General features: G+C 37.2%; 1 protein-coding gene across 7 annotated transcripts in view; it reads right to left on the bottom strand.

Annotated features, from left to right (window-relative positions):
* The window catches only part of LOC127440153 (ataxin-2-like), a 30641-nt gene that overhangs the window by 5057 nt on the left and 2267 nt on the right, over positions 1-23317 (bottom strand). For 2 of the 7 annotated variants that reach the window (XM_051696595.1, XM_051696599.1), the window contains exons 2-21: positions 17837-17870; positions 17631-17690; positions 17428-17499; positions 16318-16468; positions 15005-15019; positions 12942-13066; positions 12183-12274; positions 11851-12039; positions 9526-9692; positions 8414-8629; positions 7435-7617; positions 7156-7335; positions 5770-5877; positions 4362-4432; positions 3930-4279; positions 3699-3765; positions 3157-3297; positions 1906-1923; positions 1247-1319; positions 551-744 (exon numbers count right to left, since the gene is read on the bottom strand). In XM_051696595.1, coding sequence (XP_051552555.1) covers positions 551-744; positions 1247-1319; positions 1906-1923; positions 3157-3297; positions 3699-3765; positions 3930-4279; positions 4362-4432; positions 5770-5877; positions 7156-7335; positions 7435-7617; positions 8414-8629; positions 9526-9692; positions 11851-12039; positions 12183-12274; positions 12942-13066; positions 15005-15019; positions 16318-16468; positions 17428-17499; positions 17631-17690; positions 17837-17870 — 2506 coding nt within the window. The remainder of the gene's footprint in view (positions 1-550; positions 745-1246; positions 1320-1905; positions 1924-3156; positions 3298-3698; positions 3766-3929; positions 4280-4361; positions 4433-5769; positions 5878-7155; positions 7336-7434; positions 7618-8413; positions 8630-9525; positions 9693-11850; positions 12040-12182; positions 12275-12941; positions 13067-15004; positions 15020-16317; positions 16469-17427; positions 17500-17630; positions 17691-17836; positions 17871-23317) is intronic. The other 5 variants (XM_051696596.1, XM_051696600.1, XM_051696598.1 and 2 more) reach the window with 5 other exon arrangements.

Here is a 23317-nt window from a genome sequence, read left to right as displayed (position 1 = left end):
CAAATGTGTCATGTTAGAGGGCATTCAGTTTTTCAAGAAAATAAAACGCAAACTGGGTCTCACCACAACCTTTTCGCCATATGCTAGGTACTTCTGCTGGAAAAACTATATAGCCTAAAATTTACGAAGCAGAGTTGAGAATAAACTATACTTTGAAGAAATAAATGCAAGCATCATAGAAACACTTTTAATAAAGTATACGTTTTAAAAGAAAACAGCAAACCGATTTTTTTTTTAATTTAAGGTTAATTTCACTCATATAGTTCTTAGTTTTTTTCATTATTTCATCTCACTTTTATCAGAATGTAGTCATAGCAGCTTGTCTGAAAGAAAAACCATTCGGACGTCTTCCGCATGATTTACACTTGAGTTGTAAATTTTGTAAACTTTACATACGATTTATACAAAAATTTGTTCTGCTCGTGTTTCATGAATGAGGCCCAATATTTTATCATTTGTTATTTACATTTTTGTTGTTGTTGTTTTAAATTAGAGTGGAATGAATTTGTGTATAATGTGTTATAAAACATGCCTTCTCATGTCACAGTACCTGGGACTGATAGTGCGGCATTTGTTGTACCAGAGGTTGACTAGCAAACTGCTGGGGGCTACAAGTAAAGTACTGGGCAGAGTATGCTGGGTTTGGTGCCACAATAGGCGGCCCGGCAGCCGTCGCTGGATGCATCATTGTAGACGTGCCAGGTGGGTGATGCTGGTCTGGTCTTTGCTGGGGCATGTTCGGTACTGCAAGTGAATACAATAAAAGAAGAGAGAAAGCAATGGGCAAGATGCTCTCTGTTAATTCATCTAATCTCACAACTCAAAAAAAACTTATCATTTGGCACATTTACTAACAGCACAGGATGAACTAAAGCAATACACAAAATTACAGACCAAAACACATTTTGTAGCAAGTGCAGTAATTAATGGCAAGAACAAAAATAATTAGCCTTAACCAACACTGCCCTGCAACGACAAAACGCTGTAACTACAAATGTTGTCAAAATTATGACCAAATCAGACTATGACCTGTCCTTTGACAGACGGGACTGGCTCAACTATGCTCTGATTCAGAGAAAACAGATTGTGACTATTTTATAATCCACATTTGGCTGGACAATCAAAAATCTTTGAAGCCATTTTTTTCAACTTCATTGTTGGCGTAGTTAAGGTGTATTGGCTTTGACAGGCAGGACAACAGAAAGCACCTTTAAAAGCATGCACTCTGAGAGAGAAGCATTCTCACCTTTACCTGGTCTGTAGGGCTTGGTCTGGCTCATGGTCATATGTGGAACCTGAACATGGTACATCGCTGGAGGCTAAGTGATGAGGAACAGAACATGAGATGCAAAACTTAATGTTCTGACTATAAAAACTACATTCAGCTCACAGTTTTTGTATGGCACTGTAATTTTAGTTTTAGCATTGCTCATTGAAAAAAGCTGAAACACATGCATATTTTTAACATGTTCAACCACACATCCACCCGTCACTGGGGGACATTTCAAAGATCTGATTTTTCAGATGCGTCGAGACTGTGTAACCCAGCAAGATTCTGTCCTCTACTGCTGATGGGTTGCTAAATGATAAAACATACACATGAAGCCTTCTGAAAGACTGATCCACACTATTTTCTGACTTTTCTTGTATCTTGGACAATGGCTCATAGTTAAATGTATCATGCACATAGAGCTTCAATGCTCTGATAGACCAAAAACATTTAAATGACAAAGTAATGCTTGTTTATGCTGCTAAAATGAGAGCGTAAAAAAAGTTTATTGACAACAGTATGAAAACTAATAAAACTGACAAGAAATGGGCAAACCAATGTCTGCTGCTCAGTTATCCAGGCAAAAATCTCATACGTTTACTCAGTAGAAAAAAGAAGCTTAGAAATGCACAAACCTTCCAGATAATGCTTTTCTAATGGAGAGAGAGGAAAGAGAGGAAAAAAACAAAAAGAACCTTTTAATCGTTGGGGACTGACATTTGCCTTTTTTCAACAAATACGATTTGTTTCCTCTAAAATGTTTGAGTGGCCGAGAATGGATCAACTGCTTTTTAAGAGAAGCTATAGAAAACAATTTAAAAAATAAAAACATCTTCATTTTTGTTTTTGCATAAAAAAAAAAAATACATCTTTCTAGCCAATACCAGATTATATGTACTTACTTAGCTATACCAAAAAAGTAGTAAATATTTATTTTGATCTGCAAATGACTGAATATTTTCAAATTCAGTGATGTGCAGTGTGAGGGCAGGCTGGGCTGATGTACAATGAGTTCCTTCTAAATTTGACAGCATGCTTCCAAAGACGATCAAATCATTAGTACATTATCATGTTCTTGACCTTAAGGCCTATTCACACAAAATCTGAATTTCCTTCACAATATTGAAAGACAAAACACTGCACCCCCTATGAACCCCATCACACAGTCTGAAAAGTGGCGAATGTCGAAATAAAATAAAAACTCACCAACCAATAAAATATTAGTTTTTGAGCATTCCAGACATCAAGTTATTGATAACGCTGGCATTGAAAATGTTGGTATTCTAATAAATACATCTTGGTAAGAGTGCAAGAAAATCTACAAGCCATAATGACAAGTAGAGCGAAAAAGAAATTTGGAAATCAAATGCTGAAAAAAAAATGGGAGTGTTCTATAATTACATTTTTATTATTCCATCATTCTGTACTAGGAGTGACAACATCTGATTTGTTTTAGCAATGATTCGAATTTTGCATTAAGAGCCAGTGCAATCTGTATGTTAATGACAGGAATGCATTTCATTCAGGTATGCCAACTTTTTCAGAGGATGACAAAATCTTTGCAAACTTTAGTACCATTTATTTGCATAGACTTGGTGTGAACAGGCCTTAACGGATCTCTTTTCTTATCTGCAAGAACAATCATTTGCTAGGTGCACATGCAGATACTTTGAAAAGGCAGTTGACAAATGGAAGTGTAAGGAGAGATGGCTGAAATTTCACATGATGGACACAATCCAGACATCAAGGATCTTTGCCCATACATAAAAAAATGACAGAAGTCTACATTGATGTTTGTGGGATAGATGTGGGCTTTCATGCAAAGAACAAATGAGAGCAGGAACACGGGTATGCACTCTCAAGAGAGGTTCAGATACTATGCTCACCTGTACGCCAGGACTAACAGGGGTCAGTGGGTACATCTGGAACATGGTCTGGCCATAGATGGTAGGGGGCTGCTGCACTACTATGGAAGGGCTGGGCTGACCCTGGGGCCGGTTCAGAGTGGGAGTTGTTGCTGGTTTGGGCTGAAGAAAGAAGAATAAACATGTACACTTCAGTGTTACATTTGTTTCCACTCTTCAACAAAACATAGAGGATAATTAAGATGCTTGCAGGAAATTTTCCAGATTTAAGTCAAAATACAATTGAAACAGAGCAAAACTGAAAGTTGACAAACATTGTTATTACGTCCACTCCACATTCCCTTCCAAAAAACATAACTGTTAACTAAACACCACTGATTCAAACTTGCAGCACCAAATATATACAAAAATAAAATCAAGCATAATCAAAAACAAAAAATGACCTGAGATACAAAACCTCAAGGTACAATATTTTTCCATGTCAGACAAACTGCTTGTATAATTGGGAATGTTTTATATTTCAGTTCATTTATCGTCACAAAATAAACCATTGACATACTTACAGGGGAGCAAAAAACTCTCGGGTTGAACTCCTTGGCGTTGGGGTTGAGAGTAGATTTTCGAACACTCCTAAAATTACATGAAGGGAATTAATACATTCTTAAATACTTTATTTTATTACAGCCAGTTTAGCATCACATATCTGGCATGCACTCTTTCTTTGAGGAAGACTATTGGTAAGTTCATCACATTGATTGTCACTACAGCTTTTCCATTTTCGTCTGCTGACTTACTCTGCAACAGGGTCGTTCTTTTCCTCCCTGTCATCTTTGTCTTTTGCAGCGGCACTGGCCAGAGGCGAGGTGGTCTGGACACCCTGAGATGTCACATCAGGCCCTTGTTTCTGCTCTGCTACAGCAGATGAGGGAGATAGTGAAGTGGTACCAGATTTACTTCCTGTTGGGGCAGCACTCACAGGAACAGCAGAGGAGGCTTCTTCACTAACGCATGACTCCATGGAGACTTTGGGTCCATCAACTGCACTCTTCTCAGCTGGTTGATCCTTTGGCTTTTCTGCTAGGTCCCACGGAGGTTTGGTCACCATGGGCTCAAATACTGGATCTGGATTTGAGCTAGACTGCAACTAAAAATGTGAATGCATTCAATAAATGCATTTAAAGATTGGATTCTTAGAATCATAAATAATGGGAGTAAATATAACTTACCCTAAAATCTACACTGAATTGCTTTAAATTATCTATTTGTTTCCTGTGGTCTGGAGCCATGCTGGGAGGTCCTAGGAAGATTAAAAAGTAAAACGACAAGTTAAACAAACACATTTTACAAAAACAAATGTTTTCATTACATTTTTTTCACTAGGTTCAGCTGTGTCATATACCTAAACAACACTTTTATTATAATTTGAGGTCGACCGATAGTGGGTTTTGCCGAAACGGATAACTAAGGTGGTGGGTCGATAACGTAGTTATCACAAGATAGTTTTTTAAAATCGATTTGGAGAGAAAAAAAAATCATAGCCTTTCCTTACTATGACAGGCACAGACATTGAGCCAATTTACATGCACACCAATACACGTCGATTACTCCCAAAAATCAGCTTAAAAAAAAAAAAAAAAAAAAAAAAATCAGACAAAGCAAGAAATCTGTGTTTACGTGACATTGGAAAGGATGTGTTATTCCCTGCTTTTGACGTTAAACCATGAAGAGGCATGTGTACAACACAGCCACACACTGGATAAGCCAGTAAGAACACTGGTTAAGGAATTTACATGCAATGCAAATGCGGCGTAATGGGCAAAAATCTACCCGTATCGATCAGTTTATTCTTACGCAGTTTATGAGCTTACATCAATAAAGAAACGCCATTTAATGCATTTACATGACCACACACGTTGTCAGCTTAAGCATAATCAGTGTACGAACGTGCATGTAAATGCACTCACTGGGGCTACAAGAGTACAAAATGAATAAAATCCCAAAAGCAGTTTATTGTACAACCAAAATCCCAATAATAACCAGAAAAATGTTGGTGCATAATGCAGGATTTTAACCATAAACAAGCCCAAAATACACAGAGGACTTGTATTTTGAAATGACAGAGATTTGGCTCTGTTACAATGCTCTATATGTAAGTATTTACCAAATTAAGCTTTTTATAGCCAATATATTCACCAGATGAAGAGTTTTGTGGGCATATATATATATATATATATTTTTTTTTTTTTTTACTAGATGGTTTATCGACCAAGGTGGAAAAAAAATCTATTGGCAACTATCAGCACAGATTTTTGCCGATAACCAATTTGAAAAATTAGCTATTGGCACCGATATATCGGTAAAACCGATATAACAGTCTAAATAAAATTGTGTATTTGGGATTTATAAGAGGAACGTGAAGTCCTTTCTCACCCTTCTACCATATTTATAACGCAAGCAGTTTTATAGAAGAATATGAATTCTTAGAAGCTGACAACAGACAACTTGCCATTTCTGTTTCTACATGCTTTGTGTCAACATGGAATGTAGCAAAAAAACAGCTTTTGAAAATGCTCCAAAAATGTACATTAAAAAGTTCTGGCTTCAGACTGCATGTCAACCTTAGCAGGTACACACCTTTGTTGATGGATCGAGCAATGTTTTGAGAACTTTCAATAGGCTTCACATTTTCCTTGTTGGCATTGGGAGAATTCTGCCTCGTTTCTAGTATTCTTGACTCTTTGGCTGTTTAAAAAAAAAAAGAAAAAAAGAAAATCTGGACTATGGTAAGATCTTATCCACAAAAAGAAACTATATATAACTATACAGATGTATAAAAAAAATCAGAACTCTTTATTTTCTTTATATTTATTTATTTTTTTGCCTTTTGATGATATTCAACATAAATACCTATATATATATATATATATATATATAGCTTAAAAAGGCTTTCCCAAAAAAAATAAAAAAATAAAAATTAACCCGTCACATCAACCACATAGCCATTAGCTATGTTTCCATCCAAGTTGCGCATTTAATTTATGTGAAAAACTATATTATCACAAAACAATGTGCGAATAAAGCCGCGTTTCCATCCCATGTGTTCAAAAGAACGAAATCGCGACTTTCTGGAGAAATTGTAGCCACTGTGATTGTTTTATTAAAAAATACTTGCGGACCAGAGCACACAGACAAAACACTGTAAAGAACTTGTTTCATGTTCGGAAGCGACAACGCGTCACAGAGTTCTACGAGCATTATGTGTGTGTGTGTGTGTGTGTGTGTGCGCGTTCACCCATCCTTACGACTTTACCGTGCAGATCTAGAAGATATTTTTCAAAAGCGTCAATAAACCTGCTCTTCGGCACAGTTCAAGTTTGTATTCGACTTATTTACTACACAAACTCTTTGTTTTTCTAGACACTGTTATTTCAGGATGACCAGAGCAACATTTCAGATGTGATGATTGGTCCGTTCTTAGTCAAGTTATGAACAAGTTATTCAGTAACATGACTTTTTTGAAGCGCATCATTTATTCCTAATAAATTCAATAGGAGTTTATTCAGTCACCATCATAGTTTATGCGCACTTCTTATCGAATGAAAGACTTATCTACCTCAAGCGAGCCTATATATTTTGGAGTTTCTATCCAGCAGTTTTTGTGCAGTATCCCAAAATGCGCATAAAAAAACATTGATGGAAACATAGCTATTGTTGCCAAGTGTTTTCCAAATGCTGAATCGAGTTTTGAATTGATTCATTTAAATGGAGAGTTTTAACTGATGAAAATCTTTGCGATATACCCAATGTTGCTTAATTTTATATTGCCAGAATAACATATTGGGCATATACTGTGAATATTGTATATATCTCCCAACAGTATTAATATAAACAGGCCTTGTGATTTTTTTTCATCCTCAAACTATCAGCCCATTCAAATCACTGAGCAGATAACCTTTAAAAGCTTGATTACTACAGCAACAAAGCTTTACTGTTTGCTAAATGTTGTGTAAGGGTTCTAACCCTCTTCTATTGGAGATGCTTCCATGTTGGTAGCTGGGTTTGCTGCTGTGGGTGATGTCGCTGTTGTGGAAACTGTGACAGAGTCTACTGGCACTGTGCCAGCCTGAGGGGAAGACAAGGAGGAGGGGCTTGGAGTGCCTCCGCCAACACTATTCTGACGAGGTGAACGAGGTCTGTTTGCTAAAGAGGAAGCAAAAAATTACATAGAATTTTTATTTTAGAGTGTTACAGCTTAAACAGACAATGAAATATAGGTAAACATTTCCAATAAAGACTTACCACCACTGACTACAGATGACCAGGTTCCTCCGGAAGGGCTGTTGCGAGCAGAAGGGGGAGTCGAAACCTCCACTGATGCAGCTTGGGACATGAAATCCACTGTAGAAGGCCCACCGCCTCTACATGAGGCCACTCTATGAGGTCTAGGGGTCCGCTGTGACTTGGGGGACATTCTTGGAGGACCTGCATAGAGAGATGAGTGGGTTCTCAAAGAAATAAACATGCTTCAGCATTTCTCATCAACGTGTAGTGTAGCACTCTCTAAAACCAGTGCAACCCTTGTTGTGTTTTAGTGAATGTGACATTCAAAATGCAGTCAAATATAAAGCAAAGACTTGGGAGAAAGACTCCTAGAAGAATCACCTAGAAAACACTGTGCAACAGTGTGAAAATAACTGTCTTATAGCATATGTAGTGGACATAATGTGATTCATGGTACCACAATAGCCTAGACACAGTCAAGTTGTAATTTTAAACAGATATCAGCAAGTTGTTCACTTCAGTAAGTTTCCTTTGAAATGTTAATGGATAAGGATGTTAAGTCTAGTCAATCTATCTAAATTACATTTTAACTGAAGAGGCTTTCAAAATTCTGAATTTAATTTAATGAAGAAAAAAAAATAAAAAATAAAAAAATCAGTCCATTGTTAGGCATGGAAAGAAATACTTATGCATTACCATTGGCTTGTTAGAGTGTCCCCAAGGTTAAAGTGTCTTTGTGCAATCCATGGCCAAAATATCAAACACAACCCAGAAAATTAGTGAGTGAAAAATGCAGCAAATTCACTTTTACCATGCATGAAAAGAAAGGGATTGATAGAGAAAATGGAAAGAGCGGAGGAGTAAGTCATTTTATTTAACACCAGGCAAGTCCCACAGCAGTTAGTGGCAGCCTGAATTCAGGCATTTGGACTGCAAAATGTGAACCTGAGCAGCAGTACCAAAACAAAATGACTGCCTAGTCTGGGGTTTCTGGTACCTTCTGAGGACAGGCGTTTAGGCATGATGGACATGGGCCCTGAGGAGCCATGTGCAGAGGGATGAGACAGGGGCCGAGAGGGCCTGGATGGGGGTCTGGAGGGAGGCCGGGTGGGCGTGGCCGCCCGGGGTGGGAGAGAGTTGGTGGGGCCTGACTGGTAACGGGATGGAGGGCGAGAAGAGGGAGATGGGCAGCGTGCAGGCCAAGGGTGAGCACCTGATAGAGATGAAATGAGTCGAAATGAGAGAAATGATAAACTACATTTGACTGAGAGAGATTGAGAGAAAAATAAACATTGACAGCAGAGATTGAAGTTTGAAGAGAACTTGATGAGAAGGTTAGATAAGAAGACTGACACTAGAGTGGAGGAAAGGTCCAGAGAGAGGTAATGGTAGATTAAGACTTGAGAAAGTGTATTGGGGAGGGGTGAGGTCAAGACACCAAAAAACAAGGTGGAAATGTAACATCACATGTTGAGGCAGTGGAAACAGAAAACAACAGGAATTCAAAGTATGTAAGTATGAAGACCATCTGAAAAGATCAATCAGATCAAGTTTTGAGCTGGAATGTAGGTTGAGCACACCTGTACTACTGGCTTGCTCAAATCATTTCATCATGGATGAACTGAAAGCCTGAGAGGTGAAATTGATAGATTCATTATTAGTGAAGGCAAGAACAATGATCTGCAAAGAAACTTATAGTAAGATTGACAGAGGCCATAGGAAGCCAAAGGAATAGTTTTCTTTTTTATTATTATTTATAGGAGGGATTGATTAATTTGTTTTTCTATCTTATTTCTTGTATTGCAAGATTTTGGAATTCTGAGTTCTGTTTTGTGGACTGAGCCCCTTAAAAGTTTATGCCAGGGAAAACTCCAATATCCAGTATGAGAAGATCCGCAAATTTATTTACTTGCCTAGCTAGTACAATCCTAATACGTCACGCCTTCAGAGCTGCATTACCCAATATTCAGGGTGGATTACGCTGAATCATATTACTGTTTATCCCTAATCATATAAAACTAGTCACCTGCCATTTTAGGTGATATAGATACCCAACGTTACCCATAACTTGTAAAGGCACAAACAAATAGTTCTGAGCCCATCTTGTACCTCCATTGACCACACGCTGATCCATTGTGTTGTAGTCATGAGGTCCCGATCTGGGTGTAGGAGGCCCAGGGCTACACTGAACCAGTCTGGGTGAGTTTTGACGACCAGCTCCCCATGATATCCCTGGTTCTCTGTTCCTCTGACTAGGGGGAATGTATTTGTTCTCCCTGTTGAAGTAAACAAAAGAAAGAAATCAACTAGAGGTATGTAGATTTAGAATTGAACTATCTGAGTGACGTTAGTTTTTCTAGGTCTCAGTATATTAAGAGTATGACACGTATGAAAAAGTATGACTACTCTCAAACGTCAAGTCATCAAATGTTTCTTCTAATTAATTAAATTTTGAAACCTTGCACAAAGATCATTTGAAATCTTGATTGTTACATCTTGTGTTCCAAAATGCAGAAATAGCTTATCATCAGGGATGGCTTAACCACCGGGCCATTGCCTAGGGGCCTCTAAACCCAAAGGGCCCGAGGTCTAAATCAATTATTTATTTATTTTGAGATATCTATTATAAATCCACGTAATTGTCAGCCTTATGTGAAGTACCATTTGTTCGGCCAAATGCGTGCTGGACTACAGCAGTGCGAGCACAGGCACTCGAGTGCGCGCTCAGGGAATCTGCGTCTCACAGGTGCAGCACGTTTATTTGAAGGACTACTGAGAACAGCGTCTGGTTTACAAAATGCTTCCAAACACAAAGATAAGGTGCAGTTTACCCTGGCTGTGTACAAAGCTGATGGTTTAAATTCACTTAAGCAACAGACTGTGCAACAGTATGGAGGACTTTAAAATGTTTAAGTCCTACATGCATATAATGTTTAATGATAAAGCGAAAGATGCCTTAATACCCTAAATATGTGCATGGTAACCTTTTGTAATATTTGGTTAACCGCAAGAGTTCACGAACAGTTATTCTGTTATATGTCTGGACTCGGGAATGAAGAACGTTTTTTGCCATGGATGCGTCAAACACAATCTCAGATAGCAGGGAATAAAGTGCAGTGAGCTATTAGCCTAAATAGCACGATACATAGATCTTCAAATGATAAAATCACATTAAAGTTGAACAAAAATAATCTCTGTCAATGCCTGCAACACAGTAAGCCTATTCTTAATCAATGGAAAATGCGTAATTCTGTCCGGGCAGGTACACTTTCCATGAGGCAGTGAACACTACGGTTTATAGGACTTCTTCGGGATGCTTTGATTTTTAAATGATTCAGCCTTTAACTTGAGTAATTATTGTCTGCACACCAGAGCAAAAGGGGGGAAAAAACATTGGCTCACCATTTATCAAGTGCTGAAACTTTGCCAGGTGAAAAACAATCTGGAATCATGTGTAACAGTCACATTAAGTCCTCTTTGCAACCTGAACTTCATCAGAATGTTGATTTGTGACACCAGCACTGAAAAAGCTTGATGCAGCGCAACAAATGGTGAAACAGAACACAGGTGTCTCGAGATGCATTAATAAATATTGAAGTACTTTTTAAGTTAACGGTCTCTAAAAAATGCAACGGTCCTGCACATCGAATCGTAAAACAGAACGCAGGTGTCTTGAGATGCGTTTATAAATATTAAAGTTCTTTTAAACTTAACACAGTGTCTAAAAAAATGCAACGGTTCTGTGTGGTACGCTGAAAAAAGTGAGTTGTGGCACAACGATCAAAGACATCCATCCAGTGCCTGTTTACATGGCCTCGATGCACATGTGAACAGCCCGTAACTCGCTCTTCATCCTACTTGAAAAATTGAGCCAAACCTGGCCCAAAACCTGTAGGTTTGTCGGACTCAGATCGGGTTGAAGACCTCTAAACACATGCAGAATAACCGAATAGTGATTTTGGTATTTGAATACAGGCGCCGTGCATATCCCTATTAATAATGCATGATTTTAAAAAGTACATATAATTGGCCATGTAAGACATTGCTCCAATTTGAAAATCCAACCAAATCTGCCAAGCATCCTGTAGCACATAAAGGTGAACGTAGTCACGTCATGGTGGGCAGTGGCGGAATGGCCATCGGGAGAACCATGACTTTTCCCACTGGGCCGGACGCGAAACGATGAAGAGGGCCGCAAAACGGTGCCACGATATGCCGAAGGGGACAGCAAAACACATTAAAATAAAAAAAATAATCTCCAGGGCCGATTTCTGTTCCCAGTCTGCCATTGATGGGGGGCCTCCATGGTGTACCGGCCCATGAGCCTCTCAGTTCTTTATCCGTCTTTGCTTATCATAATAGTGATAATTTACTGCAGCTAGCGCTAATTATTTGATATAATACAACAGTGGCACTTTGTTATTTTGGCTTGACCTGTTGAGGCTGTGAAGTTCTCTCTCTCCACGAACCACAGCAGTGTATTTCTCTTCCTCGGAGCGGTCATCATTCTCCAGTGCCACGCGGGCCTTGTAGGTGGCACTGGCTTCGATCTCATCTGCCAGCTGTGCTGCACGAGCCTCACGCTTGAGGAACTCCTCAGAGCTATCTCGCTCTAAGGGGACCCTGGGATATTTATAGAAACAGAATAAAAATAAACAGATCATGTCGGAAAGACAGCACATAGTTAGCATTTAGGTTTAGGGATAAACTGATATACATCAGGAGGACTTTAAAAGCACAGGTGACCTTCAGCATAGAGGGCTTACGTGTATGATGACAAGCTGCTGTCATAGGTAGACTTCACACCGTACGTTTCCTCATTGTATTTAAACATCTCATCAGGATCCCAACCATTTGACTGAAAAGAGAGGGAGATTAAAATAAAAAATGTGATAATATAAATAGTTCCAGCTCTGAAATATGACTGGTCACATTCTAAGCCGCTGTAAAATAGCTAGTATATGCACAACTGTGACTTCATATCAATTGAACTCTATATTTATATTACTTTGCCAAGTTGTTTGCCAGCTGTAAAGAGCCAACAGTCAAACTAATGAATTATACTACTTGGCAGAAGAACTGTATATTATTAACAGTAAATTTATTGGGTGATGCATTTTTATTATATTACTGCTGGAGCCATTTTTTTAACAGACATTTTGACAGAACAGTGTAAAGGCGACAGGAAACGACAGTGAGAAGGTGGAATCAGGAAATGACTCAAACCTATTCAAATCTGGCACACCTTCACATAAGCACCAAAGCACATGCTGGACCATGTGCACTACCCACCAGGTCACGTTTCCAACCTGTTGCCACTGCCGTTTTGTAAAAGCAATAAGCTTATCGTCATGCCGAACATCATCCCATAACTGTGGTAAAATCACTATAACCACAGCTTTTAGTGGTGTATTGCTTTAAACATCTGAAAGTTTTTACAGCTTACTATCATTTTAAAAATGATCATAAGATGAATCCAACTGCAATCAGTGTTACATGATGACCTCATCCGATTATCATCTCACCAGGTCTGTGTCGAGAGATTCCAGACTGCCCGAGACGTGCTGCTCTCCTCCGTCCCAGGGCTCCAGATCCTTTTCTTTGTGCTCTCCGTTTAGACGAGCACTGACCGCACTGTCTGTGAAGTTGTCTACCACACAAACAACAGCATTTGTTTTACATGCTGTACATCTTGATGCAAAACCAAACAAATGCTTACAGAAGGGACAAACACGATGCATACACATTGAAGCGGAAGAGAGGTATTGATTTCTAAATGGGCACAAATGGAGGACAGGGGCAAGGATCTCAAATCTAGGCATATGATAGCAATCTTGTATTTGGGCTTAGAATACACACTTTCAAAAGGCCATGTTCTCAGAAAACAGGGAGGAGCTGCATTTTTTTCCTGACATCTTGTTCAGTTTATTATTTAAGAATGAATCTCCTGTGGCAATAACCAGAGAACCTATGGGAAATTATTGTCAAGGCAGACAGGAAACCAAACATTTTCATGTTATTCTCAGTGTCATATCATTGCCAACAGTTTATTAAACCCAATCATTAAAATCAACAAAGAAACACTAATCAGAGCTACATTCTCGAGAACATGACCTTCAATGGGTTAAGCCAGATGTTAAAGGAATAGTTCAACCAAAAATGAAAATTCTCTCACATTTACTCACCCTCATACCATCCCAGATGACTTTCTTTCTTCTGCAGAACACAAACAAAGATTTTTTGAAGAATATTTCAGCTCTGTAGGTCCATACAATGCAAGTGAATGGTGACCAAAACTTTAAAGCTCCAAAAAGCATGTAAATGCAGCGTAAATCACTACAACTCCAGTAGTTAAATCCATGTCTTCAGTAGCAATATGATAGGTGTGGGCAAGAAACAAATCAATACTCAAGTACTTTTTAACTTCCACGTTCCACGTTCTTCTTTTGTTTTTTGGCGTTTGACATTTTTCGTGCATATCGCCACCTTCTGGTTATAGTAAAAAATTACTTATACTGATCTTACTTTTATGCTGCCTTTATGTGCTTTTTGGAGCTTCAAAGTTCTGGCCACCATTCACTTGCATTATATGCACCTACAGAGCTTCTAATAATCTTAATTTGTGTTCTGCAGAAGACATAAACATCTGGGATGGAATTTCTATTTTTGGGTGAACTACTTTGAACTAATACAAAATTAAGAAGAAAGAATAAATACATGTTTTTGTTTTTTTTTTCTTATTCCACAACAGTAACCCATGCATTTCAATCAAGTTAATTTCAAAGAACTTACAAATGAAAGGAACTCAATTTCATTTCACTGGAATACTGTTGTATGAACTAGAGTATGAATGCATAATTTGTGCATCATTTATTGCATTTACTGTTTTTGCATTTAATTGCACTTCGTTCATGTTTTGTGAATTTGCTGCTATTTAAACGAAGGACTGTATTGGAAAAAGAAACCTTTCCCCCCATAATCATAATCATAAGAATTATGATCTTGCTACAACATATCACATCAAAATGAACTCAAATGAAACAATGTGCTCATAAAATGAGACAGGCCTCTAATATAACATCATCAGGTTCACATAGACAATTACAATGTTATAGTAGCTACTTGCAGCCAACTTTGAGTAGGTTGAGCAGTTGTATGCTGCTTGTTTGAATTTTGCTAAGGTGAAATGGATGACATTTTATGTTTGAGTCTTTATCAACACATATACTGGCTGATCATATCTGAAACTGTGCCAAGCTCTCCTGGCACACTGCACCCTGTATTCTTTGGTGCATTTAGTAGCCATAGCCATTTTCTCATACTGACTGGGGTGAATTAAAACCCAGACCTTTTATTAAAATAATAATAATGATAATAATAAACTTGGACTGTGCAATGTGCCATCTAAAAGGCCTGCTGCAGGCATCAAATATTCATTCAGCTTGCTCTGATATATATAAAATAATATTAAAAATTTTTTTTTTTTTAAAAATCAGTTGTTACTGTAATATTCACCTACTCAAAGAATGCCACAAGCAACTGAAAAGATTTTGAACAAAATATTGCAACAAAAAAAAAATTGCATTACCTGCATCTGATGAGACTACATCCATTTAAAAAGAAAAAGACAGAATAAAGAAGTCAGTTTGGAGGGTCAGTTTGAAAACAGTCATTGACCAGATTCAACTAATCCAGTTTTTTTCAGAATTTACAAGGACAAAGACAGGCTGCCAGAGGCTAGATTTTTTTAATAACACTTTATAACGTATTATATTTTAAGTGTATGTAACATGCAAAAATAGTTCTTACCAAAAAGACAAATAGAATTCATTTCATGCATTAAAGGAATAGTTCACCCAAGAATTAATATTTTCAGAAGAAGTAAAAAGTCACACACACCTGGGATGGCATAAGGGTGAGTAAATGATGAGAGAATTTTCATTTTTGGGTGAACTATTCCTATAAGGTAAGGTTATTCTTTGTTACATCACTGGGACATAACTGTCACAGATTGCAAAGCTATCAAACAAGAGTATGTCTGAAATGATTTCTCCGTTCCTGAATGCAGTATGTAGTAGGATTATAGATATTTAATAACGAGTGTTTGATTTGGCTTCTTTTGGAACGATTTTTGTTGGCGGAGAAAAAAAATGTATGAACATTATACATTGAAAAAAATATACAAACTAACTATACAATTTTTTTTTTTTTTTTTTACCTGAAACGCTTACTTGTTATTAACTTAATATTATACGGGCTGTGATAAGAGGAAAAAAATATCAGTTGCACAAGCACATTCATACTGTTCTTTGTACAGTACTTATCCACACGCTAATACAATACATGGTGCCTGTAAAATGTTTGCTCGAGGAGCAAACAATGTTTGGTAATACATTTTTCTGAACACAACCTTTTCACATCAGACCTCTCTATCAGGGCTTAAATGTTCACCAAGTGCAAGGATAATGCATAACACATTCTGCACCAATACACATTAGATGGCTTTGTTCTCAGTAATAAATAACATTTTGACTTCTCAGTCTGAGAAAAAGAAAATCTTTTCTGATGGTTGATGCCCTTGCAAAGATGTAAAGTTTATAGCATTTTCAATTCAAAGCACACAATCCTCTTTATGCCTAGCAACTACAATTACATGCCTTTGAGGAAATCTAGTTTGCCTTGATGATAGTAAAATGATTTGTTCTCCAGCTATTTTAATACTTTAATTGACCGTTTAAATATGAACTGCATTATGCCAGCAAGACACACTTCATTCATTTAAATGACTAAAATGTGTTTTAAACCAACTACACATTTTCACACCTAAAACCTCCCAAGTAACCACTAAACAGGAGAAGGGAAAAACATTCCTATGATAAAAGAGAATAGTGCAGGTCTCACCTTTCTTGGCATAGTTGAGGTCCACATCTTTAAAATGCACCACCACTACATCTGAGGATTTGAAGATGATGCTCTCCACAATATCCTCACGGCGAGGGCCCATGCAAGGCTCTAGACCCTTCTTGTGTGCTGCATCCAGGACAATTTCACACTGCAAATGAAGATATTTGCATTTAGGGTAAATGTGAAACTGCTCTGTTTCACTTTTTGAATTGAGCAAAATCTTTAAAATGTGAATAAACTGGGATTAACTCGACTCTTTTTCAGAAATGTAGTTTGTTTGTTAGACTTTTTAATCTATGTGGCTTCATCAACTATTAACCTCTTCACTTTTGTGACTTTTCATATTTTTACTAGCTGCAAAATGATGATTTAGGATATGTTCACACTTGACAGGTTTGGTCAGATTAAAACGAACTCTGGTGCGATCACTCTGTTAGTGCGGTTCATTTGAACAAGTGTGAATGCTGCCATCCGAACCTTGGTGCGCACCAAACAAGCGGTCCACTTCCAAACGAACTCTGGTGTGGTTCGATTGATATATGAAAGCAACATGGACCAAAAACATCTAAATGGACCAAAAACAGGAAGTAATTTGCCTAATACTGACCTCAAGCATACCTGGTTCTTCTCATCATAGGAGATATGTTGCCCATTACAGTTCGTTACAGGCATCGGAAATGCCGTCAGCCGTCCTTGCAGCATATCTTCATTTGTGTGTGCAACGGAGGAATTCCTAGCACTGTTTTGACTCCTTTACACATTTTATTAGCTCTTCCTTTGTTCTCAGCTGGTAAAAATACCACCATATATAAATATAACGAGCGCATTTCGCACAGCAGCCAGCATTGTTTTGGATGTTCAGCAAGTTCTGTCAAAAAATATACGTCATAAAAGCTGTCCAATCAGGTTGTGACTTTTTCCTGATGCCTTTTGTTTCATATCTTTAGGTTCAGTGTTAAAAATACCAGTGTGAATGCTAAGCGAACCAGGACTAAATGTATCATTTTCTTTTTTGGTCTGGACCAAGAGGACCAAGAGAACCGAACTACAAGTGTGAACACACCCTTAAATGCATGAGATTATAGCCACAAAAATTGTTCTCCTCACCTCTGGGCCATATGTTTTAAAAACTCCTTCATAGATCAGGCCGTTTTTGACCTTTAGTTCACATTTGGTTCCCTGTTGAGGGGTGAAACACAAGAATAGGAATACACAAGAATCAGAACAGCCTGTAATTTCTTACCCATCCATGTAAACAACTGAAAACTAATTAGCATTTTATATCTTCAGTCTTGCCAATTTTGACTTACCACAACCGAGGTCAAAACGTGAACCATCCTCATGTTTGCATAAACGCCACTAAAGGCCACCTTAAAGACAAATGAAAAACATTATATTTGGTTGAAAAAGAGTTATCTTAACAACAAGCCTCCATTTAAACCAAGGAATTTTTCTCAAAAAGGGTCACAGTTATTATTTTGAATAAAGGATATTGAAAGAGACGTGTTTAACTCACTGCCGTGGAGGGTCCTTTGGCATTGTTGCGTCCTCTGTAGGGAAGAGAGGAAACAGATTGATTGATTAAGCTTGATAATAATAGAAAGTATCAAGTCAAATGCACACAGACAAGGAAATGTCCTCAAAAAAATCAACAGCAAAAGCCAATGACATGCAGTATGCACGTGGGATTTGTCAACCAAGCCAAAAAAAAGTTACACACTTTCTATCAGAGCTTAAATTATTCAAGCGCAAGGGCTTATGAGCAATCCACACAACCTCAGTTCTGTACTTGAATGTTTGAGTTAGTAGTACTTAAAATCTCAATTTTAATGCTAAAGAAATTCAAGAAACTTGGGATTATTCATTTACTTTATGTAACTAAGTTCACCCTAAAATTTATATTTAATGTAAATTTTTCACTGAGCGCCGTAGCCAGGGCCGTCACTAGTAGGGTGAAAATGATAACAATTCTAGGGGCCCAAAGTGGGGCCCACAAGGATTCCAGTAGGATTGATAATATAAAATTAAGTGTAATATTTTCAATGTATTTTGGCACAATTAAAAATAATTAATCCACAAAGCTTGCCCTATGCAATGCAATTTTTAAGTAGTTTTAATCATTCCACAAATTGTCCCATCTGTCCTCTCAACAACAGTTTGTTGAACAGAGTGCCGTTCACGTTGACAGTGCAAACTAGTCAGGTGAGCACTGAGTGAGCGCTCTCTTAGAAAGAATCTCAAGTCTGGGTTAGGTATCAGAAGAGGAAAGAAATGGTAGAGAAAGATGGCAGGTGAAGTGAGGGTCACAATATATTACTGAATTATTTTCCAAGAAAGATGAATTTATCGAGCAAAGTTAATTCATTTACAAAGTAAGTGGTGAACAGCTGTTCACCTGTGACAGCTGGTCTGTCACTCGTAGCACTGCCATATGAAATCTCTGCTTTTCTTTCATTACATTACGATGGGAAAAAAATGATTTTCCATTCCATTAAAACAATATATTTTTCTTTGATGGATAAATACACTGACCCAGTTAAAAGAGCAACTTGTAAAACTATCAGTTTGTAAATGTCGAGTTTAAATGCAACATTCTGAATTAATAAAATTGTCAAATGTAAATCAAATCAATGAACAAAACGACTAAAAACTGAAACAGGGTTACAATGTCGTGAAAATGTTAATACAATACTGACAAGCTTATGTTTTATGTACTGTAAGTGAATTCCCTTTTGGGTTAGGACAAAAGATTTACCTTCATTTACCGAATTGTAAAACATTGACGGATAATTCCAAATGCTGTCATACTGACAGATTAAAACAACAAGAAAACCATTCAAACTTAGCGTACCAACTTTCATTATAATTATCTTTACTTAAAGTAGACCTATATATGACTTTAACAATAAAATGCAGCGTATAACAGCTTCTGTTAATGTTGTCATGTCTATGTTGTGATGGTTGAGCTTTTAATTTAACTGTAGTTATTTCAAAAATATTATATATGTTAAATGTTTCATTTGTGAATTTGCAAACTCTTCAGTTAACAACCTGCCTGCATGGCACTGATGTAAAATCAGCTCTTTTGACTTTGGTATTTATTTTGCATTATGCAGTTACTGTGCAGAAACAAAACTCACAGAGTAAAATGGATTTTACAAATATTAATTCTGATTAGGGATGAGCATTTTCGAGTAATTTTTTAGTCGAGTACTCGAACCCACAAAAAACGAGAAATCAGTTACTCGTAAATTAAAATATAAATTAAAAATAACAAATATGACAAGTAGTGCCCAACCGATATTAGCCTTTCACCGATATATCGGTATCGGCGTATATTTTACTGATATGCGCCGATATGAAAACTTTCAGAACATATAATGCAGAAAACAATGCTTTAGAACTGGTGTCATAGCGTAGTTTGTCCAGCAGAGCGCGCTCTGACTCAGAGCTGACTCTGAACTGACGGTGGCTCTGCAGACAGGGCGGTGTTAAACGGTGCGGATTTGAGGAGATCTCTTCTCGTTAAATTGCTAACTACTTTGTGAAATACATACTGGAAAGTTAATAAAAAATTACCCCATCATTTTATATAACTAATATAACGTTAACCCTGTCCCTGACAACCATGTCAATCATGTTTATCACATCTGTTTGTTATGTTAGCCAGCTACAGTTTGTCAAAGCATCTTTTTGCAGCTCAGCAGACAACGGTGTGGTGGTGGATTGTGTATGGTGAGTGTTGATTTCACACTTCGCTGTTACCTAGTTGGTGAGACACAATGCTGGAAAGTAAATAAAGTCCATCTTTTACTCTCCGTGGCAACGAGCTTACAGCTAACTAGCTAACCACGTAGCTACTTTCATACCTTGTCAGCGTGTAAACATGTATTCACCAAACTGTTTTGTTCAGGATTCACAGCTTGGTACCTTGGTACATTTATAAAATGTAATATTTAAAAGTGGTTTTCCAGACATTAAAATAGGATACGTAATAAAAATAGAATAAATAGTATATTTGCCCTGTGTAAATAATAATATATAGGAACTGTATCTAAAATAAATGAGTGGTGATACATACTAATACAACTGGCTGGAAAAATAGACATTTATTCATTTTAATAACCTTTATATATATATATATATATATATATATATATATATATATATATTTTGAATGTGTTGAAACTTGACACCGGGCGACGCACCCTAAAAACGGCACCGTTAGATCGGTTTCATGCTAAAGAGCCGCTTAAAAGTAAGATTTTTTTCTCTCTCTCTCTCGTAAATGTAAACGAGTGTAAATGCCAACATCGTCATAAATGTCTAAAGAATTGAAGCCTGTCAACCAAAACATGAGCTCATTGATGTCATAAAATATCAGTCTGCTTTTTTATTCCATCAGTTACTCCTGGTCAGAGTCTGCCGTAAATATTTAGTTTATACGTAGGGTTACGTTCTACATAAGTTTGATGGTGCAATGCTCAAATATTTAGTAGAGCATAAATTGTGACTTAGTGCCCATTTACGCCACAACTAGGCTAAGTTGTAACTTACGTATAGCTGGTTCAATCGGCCCCTGATGTTTATTTAGCTATTTATTTTATTTGTATTTATTCTTTATTTAAATGGTCAGCCATTGACTGATACTAAACATACAGTACTGATGTTTATTTTATTGTATTTATTTTATTGATTCTTTATTTAAATGGTCAGCATTTTACTGATACTAAACATACAGTACTGATGTTTATTTAGCTATTTATTGTATTTTATTTATACTTTATTTTAATGGTCAGCATTTGACTGATACTAAACTATACTGATTTTTATTTAGCTATTTATTGTATTTTTATTCTTTATTTTAATGGTCAGCAATTGACTGATACTAAACATACAGTACTGATTTTTATTTTATTTTAATTATTCTTTAAGTGGTCAGCAATTGACTTATACTAACAGTACTTATGTTTATTAAGCTATTTATTGTATTTTTATTTATTCTTTATTTTCTCAGTGTTCATTTCTAGAATTTGTTGACATGTATAATAATAATGTCAAATGTTCTTATCGGTGCAAAATTGGTGAACAATCCACACAGAAAAGGTCTGTTTTCATTCCAGCTCAAAAATTATCTATATCGGTCACCATATCAGTAAATTTTACCTCTCTAAAATCAGTGTCGGTCTCAAAAATCCCATATCGGTCAGGCTCTAATGACAAGTACCAAGTGCTTGAAGTGAAAGACAAAAAGTGCAGGTACTCTCCTTGTTAGTATTAAACTTGATATTTTGGTGAATAAATGATACTCTGATACTTTGCTTATTTAAAATAAATAAATAAATTTGGGGCTTATCCTATACTTTGTTGCAGGGGCCATACTAGATGAAAACTCAACATGGGGCCACACTTTTTTCCATATTTATCTTACCTAAAATTTTCATTGTAACTAACATGTTCATATGAAAAACACTGTAATAAAATACTTTTATTAACATTAAAATAGTCAGGGGTATTTAATTAACAATTTTAAGGTCTGGCCATAAAATCCTTCTTAAGTTCTGTCTGATTTTCTGTCAAGCTGCTTTGGAACAATGTGTACTGGGAAAACACAAATAATAATAAAAAAAAAAAATATAGAAATAAAAGTTATTTGACTTTTATGTTACAGTGTTTTTGTTCAACTTTGGCAACAAAATGTCAATGTTCCCTCTTTGCACAGTCAAACAAACAAGTGATAGTCAGTGCTGAAGCATTTTACCAATCAGAAATTAACATAATTAATACTGATTCAAAGTAATGGCCAGCATCGTCCAATCACTGCCAACCATGATAAAATCAAATTTAGCATTATAAATTCTGAATCTATGAACTGATTACCATTGTCCCATATCTGCCAAACATGTTGAATGGTGCAAACATCATCTGCAGCCTGAAACTGAACTTTTAACCTGAAATTTGGAGTGAATGCACTTGCCTGCATGAAAAAACTATAGGATACTCCCTATTTAGTGAATGACTTAACCTCCAGGGTGCAGTCTGTCTGCACTGGTCTCAGAACTTTTGAAATGCACGTTATTTTCATTCTAACTCAGTATAAAGCCTCTGAAAGCAACAATTTCCAGCTTTTGGATGCACACATTGGTTCTCAATAGGATAATGCACAGTGAATATAGGATTTCTAAGGGAAAAATAGCCCTATTAGTAAGGCTGGGCAATAGGATGAAGTTATCGGATATCGATGATATTGTACATATTTCCCGATACCGACTGCAACACTCAATTGACAGATGATGATCGACAATATCGGGAAGTCCACAAATATATTAAACTGTAGCCCAGGGTGTGAAACTAGCACCCGCCACCCACAAAATGTGACAAGGCTGAATCCAGTTTGCAAGTTCCTCGTCCAAACGTATTTCATGCGCGGGTAATTTGCTCATGTACCCGCAACAGGCGGGCGACTTGTAAAATGTCTCAGTGACACGTGACAAGAAATGCTGTTGGTTAAAAAGACATGTGCTTGAAGAAACGCACTTTATTATATTTTTAAAAACAGACAAAAGAAAAGCCGTCAGTGCTTGTGTATGATTCGCTGTTTGTTCAGAGGCGTGCAGGGTGAGCCTGTCATGTGGAACAAGCGCAAATAAAGAGTTTTCACTCTTTTTTTCCTCTGTTTCATTCATCTGAAAACTGTTTGCAAGAATAATGGCGTCTATTCTCCGCGGCATCCACGCACAACTCACCACACACCCCACCAAGAGCGAAACACATTATAGTGACCACAAGGAGGTTACCCCATGTGACTCTACCTTCCCTAACAACCGGGACAATTTGGTTGCTTAGGAGACCTGGCTGGAGTCACTCAGCACGCCCTGGATTCGAACTCGCGACTCCAGGTGTGGTAGTCAGTGTCTTCACTCGCTGAGCTACCCAGACCCCCATGACTCGGTGTGTTGAAAGTTTAACCCTTTACCAGAGTGTCCTGAGCTGAGAT

This window comes from Myxocyprinus asiaticus, chromosome 4, assembly GCF_019703515.2.
Source record: "Myxocyprinus asiaticus isolate MX2 ecotype Aquarium Trade chromosome 4, UBuf_Myxa_2, whole genome shotgun sequence".
Classification (NCBI taxonomy): domain Eukaryota; kingdom Metazoa; phylum Chordata; class Actinopteri; order Cypriniformes; family Catostomidae; genus Myxocyprinus; species Myxocyprinus asiaticus.
The sequence above is the reverse complement of the archived record's forward strand: the minus strand, read 5'-3'. Positions and strand labels throughout refer to the sequence as shown.